At 37.0% G+C, this 12,100-nt stretch overlaps 1 protein-coding gene across 4 annotated transcripts in view; it reads right to left on the reverse strand.

Moving 5' to 3' along the window:
• Positions 1-3,763: 3,763 nt before the first annotated feature.
• Positions 3,764-12,100, reverse strand: part of hhip (hedgehog interacting protein) — a 38,520-nt gene continuing 30,183 nt past the window's right edge. Inside the window, exons 13-16 of one of the 4 annotated variants that reach the window (XR_013301145.1) lie at positions 11,213-11,465; positions 5,492-5,669; positions 5,223-5,280; positions 3,781-3,893 (exon numbers count right to left, since the gene is read on the reverse strand). Coding sequence is in view for 1 of the 4 variants with exons in the window: in XM_077606181.1 (XP_077462307.1) it covers positions 11,269-11,465 (197 nt within the window). In the remaining 3 variants the exon portion in view is untranslated. Of the gene's footprint in view, positions 3,894-5,222; positions 5,670-10,769; positions 11,466-12,100 lie in introns of those variants that run through there. The other 3 variants (XR_013301144.1, XR_013301143.1, XM_077606181.1) reach the window with 3 other exon arrangements.

Genomic DNA, 12,100 nt, shown 5'->3' on the forward strand with positions numbered 1-12,100 from the left:
TCAATAATTAGCTGTTAAAATATTTGTCGGTTAGTTGTATCATGAACGATTCATTGATTTTGAACACTATCAGATGATACATTTTTAGAAACATAAATTGGTCTAGAACACGTGTCAAAGGGGCGGCCCGGGGGCCAAATCTGGTCCGATGCATCATTTTGTGCGGCCCGGGTAAGTCAGTCATGAGTGCCGACTTTCTGTTTTAGGATCCAATTAAAATGAAGAGTATAGATGTATATTATATTTCCTGATTTTCCCCTTTTTAAATCAATAATTGTCATTTTTTAATCCATTTTTTCTGTGTTTTTAGTTCAAAAATCATTTAGTAAAATCTAAAAATATATTTGAAAAACCCTAAAATAAACATTGTTTTAGATCTATAAAAAATGAATATTCAGGGCTTTTAATCCAGTTCATTTAATCCATTTATTAAAAAAAATCTAAATATTATATCTAAAATGGTCCGGCCCACATGAAATCGAGTTAACACGGCCCGCGAACCAACCCGAGTGTGACACCCCTGCTCCAGAGTTAAGAATAATAACTCTGAACTCCTTGACATCCAAAAATGAACCAAAATATGATCATTCCCATCCAACCGTCCCCGTTTTAAAAGCACTGTACGTAAAAACAAAGTAGCTGTATATGTTTATTTGACCATCCATTTTTTTTTGGTAACCAAGCAAAATCTAAACCGTTTCCAACCACTTGTTGTCTAAGCCATTTTATCCCCCCCCTTCTTTCCTTCTTTCTTTCTCTCTCTCTCTCTGTCTTCCTTTCCCGGGTAAATAAAGCAGTTTTCTGCTCGGAATTACACCCCATCTTGGTGTGAGGTCCTTTTCAGGCAGGAAAAGAAGGGGGGGTCTGCGCGTGGGGGGCCGCCTGCTCGGCTTTTATCTCAAATGTTTTCTATTTCTGCCTTTTGGAGAGACACTTTGGGGCAAGAAAGAAAGCAGGTTTTTCCGAGGGCGCGCTGGGGACTTTTCTCAGCATTGTGGTGAGATTTATTCGAGGAGGCTGCATTTTTCCTTGATTTGCTTCTTTGTTCTCGGTAAGTAGTTCCAGGTCTCAACCCCCCCCCCCCCCCTCGCCTGTGCCCCCCAGCGCTGACTCTCACACACACACTCACTGACACACACACGTTTTAACTGAGTGTGTGTGTGTGTGTGTGTGTGAGAGGCGGTCTTGACGTGACACCTGCTGTTGGGATGAATAGGGTCAGTGGCGGGGCCCTCCAGCAGCTGCTTGTTCTCACCCACGGACCCCCAACAAGCGGCAGCACGCGGCGCCTCCTAGCAACAACATCGCTTATTACACTTTGGAGGGATTTGCTTCTTCGGGTGAGCCAGGATGTGAAGGCCCGTCAACCTCGTAAGGCAAGACTCGGGTTGGTTCGCGGGCCGCGTTAACTCGATTTCATGTGGGCCGGACCATTTTAGATGTAATATTTCGATTTTTTTTTTAATAAATGGATTAAAAGAACTGGATTAAAATCCCTGAATATTCAGTTTTTTATAGATATAAAACAATGTTTATTTGAGCTTTTTTAAAATATATTTTTAGATTTTACAAAACAATTTTTGAACTAAAAACACAGAAAAAATGGATTAAAAAATTACATGTATTGATTTAAAAGGGGGAAAAATCAGGAAATGTAATATACATCTATACTCTTCATTTTAATTTGATCCTAAAACAGAAAGTCGGCACTCATCATTTACTTTCCCGGGCCGCACAAAATGATGCGGCGGGCCAGATTTGGCCCGAAGGCCGCCACTTTGACACGTGTCGTAAGGGGTTTCTTTTTCGCGCCAAGGTCAGGGGTGTCTAAACTTTTTTTTTAAAAATTAACGGCGGGCCGCTTTCAGAAAAATGAAAGAACTAGAATTTTTTTCTTCCACATGGTACAAGAGAGGGTGGGAATGGGGTTAAAAAATGACTAAGTTTTAAGTCAATGTATTTTGAAGCGTCAACGTTGGTTGATCGCATTTTTTCAGGGTTAAAAACCCCAAAAAGTCCAAATTTAAACTGAACATTTCAATGAAGCTCCAATGACATACTTTTGATTGCTCCGTTTTCATTGTACAAAATGCTAACTATAATACCGGATTTTTTACTTATGGTTATTGTTTCCTCCTTATTTTTCACGAGCAGCTGCGCTTTAGCGAGTTTGATGTTTGTCAAACTCCCTTCACGTGTTTTTATCCCCCCCGGATCAGGAAGAGCCGTCCAGACGGAGATTCCCGGTCGGCGGGCGCTTCTGACCTGTCTACGCTCTCATTTTTTTTTCTTTTTTCTTCTTCATAATTTCCCCCAAAACAGTGCACCCGTGGCAGGTATCAAAACAGCCGTCTGGGAGCTTTTAAATCCAGACCAGTTTATGTAATTGAGAGATTGTGGCCAGAATTTAAAAAAAAAATGCCACTTATAAATAAGCAAAATTTCCAACTACAGTGGTACCTCATGGTACGACATGCTCGTGGTACGACGAAAATTTCGATCGTATAATTCGCCCTAGATACGATGAAAATTTCGAGATGCGACCAAGCTAGGTGGCCATGACATGAGGCTGTTTATCATTGTAGCGCACTCTTTTTGCCGCATCTCTTTTGTGTATAACTACTATATCTACGAGCACCTAACGAGTTATTCAGACGAGTTTCGACCAGGAAACGCACAACGCGCATGCGCGGGCAAAAAGAAGGCTTTCTGGGTAATGAAGTATACTTGTGCACACAACACCGATAGCCAATGGCACCCTTTCTCAGAATAAAACGTCATTACCCACAATCAATACGTGGCTAGGCTGTTATTCCTTCCTTTGCCTGTTAGCTCCCGCGATCGCTCATTCAAGACTACTTCTCGTTGGCAAGTGGTCGTGCGTTATCCTATTGTGAGGACATTTGTGTGCATCATTTTGGGAATATTTTGAATGCAATACAACAGCAAACAGTCCATCGATAGCGAAAGTGAGGGTGGAGGCGTGGCAAACCACTAACCCGGAAAACAAAGGTAACAAAAGATTAAGACAAAACTATAATTCAGTTTTGTGTAAAGTTACATTAAACATACGTTTGAGTGTGTCTGTATATATTAATCCAAGTTCATTTAAATGTGTTTGTTCATTTACGAGTGCCGTGGATAAAGTCCCCCCGAACAGCCCCCACCTCTGCCTCCGCGTATGTCGTTGTCTCTCCCTTCCGCGAAATGCGTCTAATTTTACATCTATTAAACACATTTTATTACTATTAAACCCCTTGTTATTTATTACTTTGTTGATATATGGCGAATTAGAAGAAATAAAACATTTTTTCCAATCCAATATCCTGTTTTTGGTGTTTTTTCAGAGGGTTGGAACGAATTAATTTGTTTTCAATTCATTTCAATGGGAAACGTCCGCTCGAGTTACGAAAAGCTCGACATACGATCTCAGTCTCGGAACGGATAACGATCGTATGTCGAGGTACCACTGTAGTAAAATGACCCATTGAAAATTTTTTTGTAATGGTTTGCCTCTGCATAGATGAAACCGACGACATCATCAAAAACGAGGATGGAAAATGAAAATGTACCGTCACAGGTTGGTTTTCAACCGACGCTTTGGAGAAGAAGACCGATGCGGATCCGTCTTGAGCCTTCCAGAGAGTTTAGGATTGAAGTCACTTAAGGACGCAGCGTCTCTCCTATAATGGCTGGTTGACCTACCCAAGATGGCTGCCTGCGAAAAACATAGCCTTAAAAAAAGAGCGCCTTTTCCCCTTCAAAAGCTGACGAGATGTCCAATTGTGTGGCGTCCAAACATCCTTCTCCTGTGAATTCCAAGTTCTATTACGAGTTGATGTCCAATCCATTAGAAGTGGAAGAGTGGCAGCGAATTCCGAGCCGTCAATGAGCTAAAAGAAGAAAAAAAAGGATTATTACTCTGGCCAAGATGCACCCACCATCCCACCAATTAGTTTATCTTTAGTCGACGTCCAATTAATTTAAAGTGGAAGTTGTCAGCAAATGAACATTCCTACATTGGCTGCCAACCCTTAAACTTCAAGCCGATTGGACGTCTAGAGTCATCGGCAGGTGACAATTAAGTTAAGAAATCACTTTTGTTCTTCTTCTGGCCAAGACACTCCCTCCCACCCATTCGTTTGAGTATGAGGTACCCCCCCCCCCATACACAGACACACACACAGACACAGATAGACACAAAATGGACGTCGGTCAGCGATATTGTCGTCTGGCTGCTGTTTTTGCACGTGCGTCAGCACGCAGGTGCACATCAAAAGAAAAATGGCAGACAAGTGGAGGAAATAGCTGAGTTAAGTGCCCACCAAAAGTGGTCTGCGTGCTTCAAGACCACTTGGGGGATTCTGGGGGGCGGGGCGGGTGGTCCGGGTTACTCATGGGTCCCCGCTGTCTTCAGTCTCAGATTTTAGCACGTTTTTTTTGCATGAAATTCTACATTTATTCCATTTTGTGCATTAATTTTCTTGTAAATATTCCTACACATGAAATGCTTATTTTTTTGTATTGCGTTTTGGCTAAAAATTCTTTAGATTTTTTTCCACTGATATTTTTGCATGAAATTCTGCAACATTCAGTTGCATTTTTTTGCATTAATTTTCTCGTAAATATTCCTACACATGAGATGCTTAATTTTTTTTGTATTGCGTTTTGGCTAAAAAATCTTGACATTTTTTTCCACTGATATTTTTGCATGTCATTTCATGCATTTTTGCATGAAATTCTGCAACATTCAGTTGCATTTTTTGCATTAATTTTATCAAATATTCCTACAGATGAAATGCTTAATTTTTTGTATTGCGTTTTGGCTAAAAATTCTTGAGATTTTTTTTTTCCACTGATATTTTTGCATGAAATTCTACAACATTCAGTTGCATTTTTTGAATTAATTTTCTCATAAATATTCCTACACATGAAATGCTTAATTTTTTTGTATTGCGTTTTGGCTAAAAATTGTTCAGATTTTTTTCCACTATTTTTGATTGGCCTAAATTGGTCAAGTTACTGTTTTCAAGGGACCATTTTAGCATGTTAGCCAATCTTCTTATTAGCATGTTAGCCAATTTTCTTATTAGCACGTTAGCCACTTTCCTTAAAATCCTTTGTGGCATGATCCTGTGATTTTTCCCCCCATTTTCCCAAAATATTTGCGAGGCATGTTTTAATCAAGTAATTTTGCAAAAATTGACGAGCCGCTATCTTACTTGTTCTTGTTCATTGGACACGGAGCTTTGCGCGGATTAGCCAAGCAAGGCGGGCGGCCTAGCGTACCAAAACGAGGATTAGCGATGAACTGGAGTACCGAGTCAATAGGCAATCATTTTTTTTTCCAAGTCCTCTCCATTTTTAGCAACGTATTTATCCAGCGTCCATTTTTGGAATGGCTGCGCGTGGGTTGGAAATGTGTTTTTTAGAGCATAGCCAGATTAGCATGTTAGCACGCGCCGCTTGGTCTCTACGACTCGATGACGACCTATCGTTTGCTCTTCGCCGTGGTCCAAATCTTGGCGACGGGGGTCTTGACGTGACAGATTGAGCCTCAGTGGGACGCTCCGTTGCATCATTTGGTGGACATTTTTGAGTCAGTAGAGCAAACCACGCTCCGTCCGGCCAGGAAACAAGATCAGGGTCGGTCGGGAGCAAAAAATGGGCTGTGGGAATTCAGAAATACATTTTTAAGATGAGAAATTGAGGAAAGAAAAAGCAGGTCTTCAAAGAAAAAATGTCAAAGCTTCATTGCTGAGATGTCAAGTGATTTTTTTTTGCCTTAAAATAATCAAAACTGGTTTTCCATGTTGCATATCATGTCATTAAATTAATCATTTTTAACAAATCATTTAAAATAAAATCAATAATTAATGACTGATGGGTTGCAGTTTAACAAATGCATCATATTTGAGATATGGATTTGGAGCAATGTGTTTTTCCTTCTTGATAAAAAAAATGGATATATTATACAGACACTCCTCAACTTACGAACGCAATTGGTTCCGAGCGATTGTTCATAAGTTGAATTTGTTTGTAAGTTGATTTAGTGCTATATTTTGTATTATAATTTATGTTTAAGGCCTATATAAGTATATTGAAGGTTTATATAAGTGCATTTGTATGTTTAAGGCTTGCATAAGTAACACGCATTGGTTTGTACTGAAAAAAAAAACATTTAATAAAATGGAGAGAATATGTACAGTACTGTAGAGAGAGAGAGAGATTTATGTATTAGAAACTGGCCAAAAGAAGCGACCTAATGACGATTGCACAGTTTTCTTCTTTTTTTCATCATAAATGATGCAGTAGCACTGTATGGCATCATTCAATTGATTTGCAAACTTTGTGCAACGTTCAATATTTGGGTCCTGCTGCTCGATCTTTCTGTTTATAAATGGTACTGAATGTGCAACGCTCACCACTTTCTGACGCGCATCAAGCTTCGTTATTATTGCCACTCGTTTCAAATGAAATGGCTTCCCTCTTCCTTGCAACTCCCTCAATAGAAGCCTTTAGCTTTTTACCAACCATATTCAATATTGGATGCATGAGATATTTAATGATACAAATGAAAAAGGTTCTTTGCACACTGGAGATACATTCACGCACTTCCGCATTGCAACGAAGAAGGTAGATGCTGGGTGAGCTGAGCTCTCACAGCGCCAGGCGTCGGTATTAGCGGCGGAAAGAAGTACTACTCCGAAAAAGACGCGAAATACAAAATTGGACTTGCGAACATTTTTGGTCTTAAACGCAATTTGCAGACATGTTCGTATGTACCGTTGTTCGTAAGTTGAATGTTCGTAAGTAGGGGAGCGTCTGTATACAGTAATCCTTCAATTATCGCATCCTCACTTATCACGAATTCACTACTTTGTTTTTTTCTGCTATTAAACATTTTTTAAAATTCTTTTTATTTTTTTTCTTCAGTGCCGAGTCATTTTTTAAAAGTTCATAAGTTATACATTTTTTTATTATTATGCCTGGTCTACATGAACCGCGATATTCGAGGGATTACTGTAAATACGACACAGATTTATAACAAATTCTATTTGAAATTTGTCATATTTTGGCTTCATAATCATTATGCTGTAATATAAAAACAGATATAAAAACACACTCAAACTTCCCCATGAAAACCTTGAAGTGAAAGTTTCTGGAGTGAGAGTTAACTCAAAAAACATTCTTGCCTATCAAAACAACATTTTACTCCTATCACAGGGGGTTCTTAAACATATCTAACGATAACCGTAGATTCACTATAGTGCTAACATGCGTCGCAAATGTTTGGTAAACAATCTCTACGTGTTTAGGCGCACTTTTGTTTGGGTTAAGAAGAAAACAGCCGCAAAATAGAGGCACCCTTTGAGGGAAATAAATAAATAAAACGTTCTCATTCCCTCCCACAGCTGATACACCATGTTTAAACGCCCATAGATTGGACAATTTGGACTGGACGCCAACAGACGAAAGGGGAGGATCGCGTTACCGCTCGCAATATCGCGACGTGTGCGTGCGGCGCTGACTTGGACGGTTGGGTGGTCTCTGTGCTCGCTATCATTAAAGTAGCCAAAACCTCATGCTATTTTCACAAGGAAATTAATATCTAAATCATTTGTGTGTGCGCGCGTCTGTGTGTGTGTGTGTGTAGACAAAAAAATAGAAAAAGATCACCCACTGAATTTATCAGCATCTTTGCGCTATTTGCTATATAAAAAAATAGTCTTTACTGAAAAAAGGTCATATGTTAATAAAGTGGAATTTATTTTTAACATATATAATAATAATCGGACATAATGTCAGATTATTATTATTATTATTATCATTATTATTATTATTATTATACATGTTAAAAACATATATAATAATCGGACATTATTATGTCCGATTATTATTATATATATTAAAAATAAATTCCACTTTATTACCATATGACCTTATTGCCTGTTTGTTTAAAAAAAAAAAGAGATGTATATTGTTATGACAATATTGGTAGTTGAATTAAGACTTTTTTTTCCTAATGTACAAATTGTAGCATAAAATTAAGTATTACTAATACAGATTAAGATTTATTAACCCAAAGTGGAATTTTTTTTATATATTTTTTTTCGCTGATAAAGCATCTTTTTTTTAAAAATGTAAGCTATTTCTGTAATTTGCAGAAAAATAATCAACTTTTTTATATACATTTTTTTTCGCTGATAAATTATCTTTTTTTTAAAATGTAAGCTATTTCTGTAATTTGCCGAAAAATAATCAACTTTTTGTATATACATTTTTTTCGCTGATAAATTATCTTTTTTTTTAAATGTAAGCTATTTGTGTAATTTGCAGAAAAATAATCAACTTTTTTTATATATTTTTTTTTCGCTGATTAAGTATCATTTTTTTTAAATATAAGCGATTTCTGTAATTTGCAGAAAATTTTACTTTTTTCCCCTTAAAATTAATACGAGTTATTGTAGTGCATTAAATACAACCATTTACCGTGTAATTAATTTATTTCGTATTAAGCTTTATACATACATTGTTTTAAAATATATATTAGAGCAATTCATTTGTTGGTAAAAAGTCCCGTTTTGTAGAAGAAATAAAAATATTTTTTGTCATTTTTTAACCCCTTAAAACGCATCCAATTGGTCTATCGTGTTGGAAGTAGACAGCGAACAGCCTCATTTTGGACATGCTATAAATTTTAATAGACATATGGATATTTTTCTGAAGAGAAAGTTACCATCCCTAAGTTGTATTTACAATACACGAATAAAAAAAGGCACACATACAGTACAATGACATACTTAAATAATGATCGCATTTTGTGTAACTACTTAAATAATGAAAATGGTTATTCTATTCACACCATGCCGCCTGAGCGGCTACAATGCAACAACGTTCACATTAAGTGCTAACAAAAAAAAAAAAAAAAACAAAAAAAAAAAAACAATCCAAATAAAATAAAATTAAAAAAGCAACAAAATAGACTTTTTTTTCCTTTCCTCTCCATTTTACAGCATCAAAAAAAATTCGGACTTTTAGCGACGGGAAACCGCTAGCTTGTTAGCATTTGAATGCTAATGCTAACATGGTTTAAGCGAACTGAAGTTTTGAAAAGTCAAGCAGCGTACGGACAAAAGCGGACTGTCAAATTGTTTTTTTTTTCTCTCCCATATATTAATACAATTAGAAAAATAAAAAAAACCTCTATCATAATAACAATGTTTTTTTTTCATTTATTTTTATTTTTTGCAATGCTAAGTAGTAGTGTGTAAGCCCTATAAAAGAGAATATTTATATTCTTCTTCTTCTTCCCTTTGTGGTTTGGTTGTCTACTAGCCCCTTTTACACTTTCCCCACAAAATAATATCATTCTTAATTTTAATCTTAATTTCGTGGCGTTCTAATTTTAATCTCACGAGATTAATCGCATGAGATTAATCGAGATTAATCCCATTTTGTGTAACAGAGAATTTAAAAGGTATAAAATAATACTTATGTGCTGCCAGGTACATAAAATAAACATAAAATAATTCATGACTTGACTGCATGGTGAAATAATGATCTGAGATTAACGACGATTAATTGTATTTTGTACAATTCTGAATGCAAAAGTAGTATTTAGCAGATTTATTTGAAATGTATTTTTTTCTCCTTAATAATATATTAATCTATACTAAAAATGAGAAAATGTGTTAATGCGTAGTTCAAATAATGGAGCATATTTATTCATATGCGAGTTAACTCGCTTAGTATTCCTCATTCGCTGCCATTTACGAGTAGGATCGTCCAATTATTTGTATTTTTCTCAAGCATAGACCAAAAATAAATAGAAATAAAATCATTGGAATGTCATGACGTGACAGTGGCAATAGAAGGCGGCGAATCAACACTTTGGCTTTAAATTCTGCCTCGTTTGTGAACGCGTGAAAGAGATCAAAGGGACAAAATGGCGGCTCTCGTTATGAGATTTCATTGGCTTTAGTTGTAGTATTCACAGAGTATGTGTTGTGGTAGTTAGTAGTGGTGGAAATCACCAAAAATAGGATTACTAGCATAGTCTCGCGCTAACATACCACACATTCCCTTCTGCGGCATATGAATAGATGGTTGGTTGGTGATCTGCCTCCTGCTAGCTGACTTGAAGGAAGGTAAGTGGCAGACAGTGTGCGGTAATCGAGAGGTAAGCGACCTGTATCCACAACAGCGGAATGACAAATTACAAGTCCGTAACTTACACTTATTTAGGTCTTTTGCCGATTAAACGTAGCTTATGGAGAAGCACCATCAATTTCGTCACACGCAGTTTCTGCGTGTGATGACAAGTAGGCTTTTTGTGTTGTGGTAATGACGACATGGCCTATGTCCGATTATTATTATTATTATTATTAGTCATAAATACTATTTTTTAAATGACAAAAAAAATAGTCAACTTGCACTTTTTTTTAATTTTGAAAAAAATATATATATATTGTTTGTGAATAGTTTGTTTATATATATAAATATAATGGTATAATAATTGCTAAGAGATGATAATTTTTTGATGAATATTTTTTTTAATAATACCAGAAGTTTTTTTGATAAATTATTTAATGACCAAAAAGAGTCACTTGTCCTAAAGCTCTGAATTGTCAATTTTATATATTATTTTTTAATTACCGTCAATGGCAGCGAATGAGTTTGCGATTGGATGAATTGAATACGACATAATGCACACAGTTAACAAAATCAATTCAGTTTCAACTCAAGGGATAACAAAAAAAAAAAAAAAAAAAAAAACATTTTTTTTAGTGTTTTGTTACAGACGCGTTAAGAAAAAAAACATTGTTTTGAGCAAATTGCCATTTCCAGCCAATCAATGCATCTGCCGTTTTTTTTCTGGGTCTCCGTGCGAAAGGGGCTAGTTAGCATTAGCATGTAGCGCAAGCGTAGAAAGATATTTTTGAAAATATTTCACGAAAACGCAGAGGTTCGGGGGAGGGGGGGGGCTTGGTTTTTTGTCAATCCGCCGTCTCGTCTTCATCCCGCGATGAAAATGTCCAACAGTCTCGCGATAACCGCGATTTTTGTTGTTATTGTTTTTTTTTTTTTTTTCAAAAACAAATGTCTCGACGGCCATTTTTTTCCCGTGTGCGAGTCTTACCGTCCGGCGCGGGACCGTAACGTCCGGTCAAAGGCAGCTGTTAAAAAAAAATGAAAAATGAAAGGATACCTCGTGGGAGAGTCTAGGTAGATTGGCGTAAGTGGGGGGAGGGGCTAGCCGGCCGCTTAGACGATGTAGCCGGTCAGGTCCAGGAGGTACGAGGTCATGTCGATGATGTGGTCCAGCAGGCCCTCCTTTTCCTGGTCGTTGGGCATCCCTCGCTGGCTGCGCTCGCATTGGTCGCCCGAGTAGCCGCTCTTGCACAGGCACTTGTTGGGCTCCAAGCAAACGCCGCCGTTACGGCACCCCGGCTCGCACTTGGCTGCGGGATGCAAAAAGATTGCTTTCAAAATACGAGGAAAAAAAAAAGAGAATGCTCAAAGTTTGGGCCATTTAACCTTACCGTCATTTCCAAATGCAAAGTCATGTTTTATAATAGGTTTTGCACGTTCATTTATTTTGAAAGTAGCGTGCTCGCTTCCTGTTCAATGTCAGTTTTTCTCAAGCAGCGTCGACGTGTTAGCTAAAATCAAAACGTGAATCGTAGTTGATTTGATTTTTTTTTTTAAATTATTTTCTTAACTATTGAAAAAAAAATGAAATTTCATATTCCACTTTGTCACATGAAAAAAGCCCAAGCTAGGGCTCCCATAAATTGACGCAGTGGGTAAATTTGAATGATTTCTTGCTTAAATGGACTACCGTTCTACTTTTAATTAATAGTTTGTGAATAGTTTAACAGGTTGTGAGTGTTAAATACACACTTTAGGGGAATACCTGTTGTGAAGGAGACAATAAAAACGATTAAAATAGTTAGTTAGCATTGACATTTTGAAATAAAGGAGACAATAAAAACAATATAAAAAGATGGTTAGTGCCCATTGAAACTGTCACAAGCCGTCAAATAGCGTCCCTATTTGAAAATGAGATCATAGAGATTATATTTATACGCAACGC

Source organism: Stigmatopora argus, chromosome 7 (genome assembly GCF_051989625.1).
Source record: "Stigmatopora argus isolate UIUO_Sarg chromosome 7, RoL_Sarg_1.0, whole genome shotgun sequence".
Taxonomy (NCBI): Eukaryota; Metazoa; Chordata; class Actinopteri; order Syngnathiformes; family Syngnathidae; genus Stigmatopora; species Stigmatopora argus.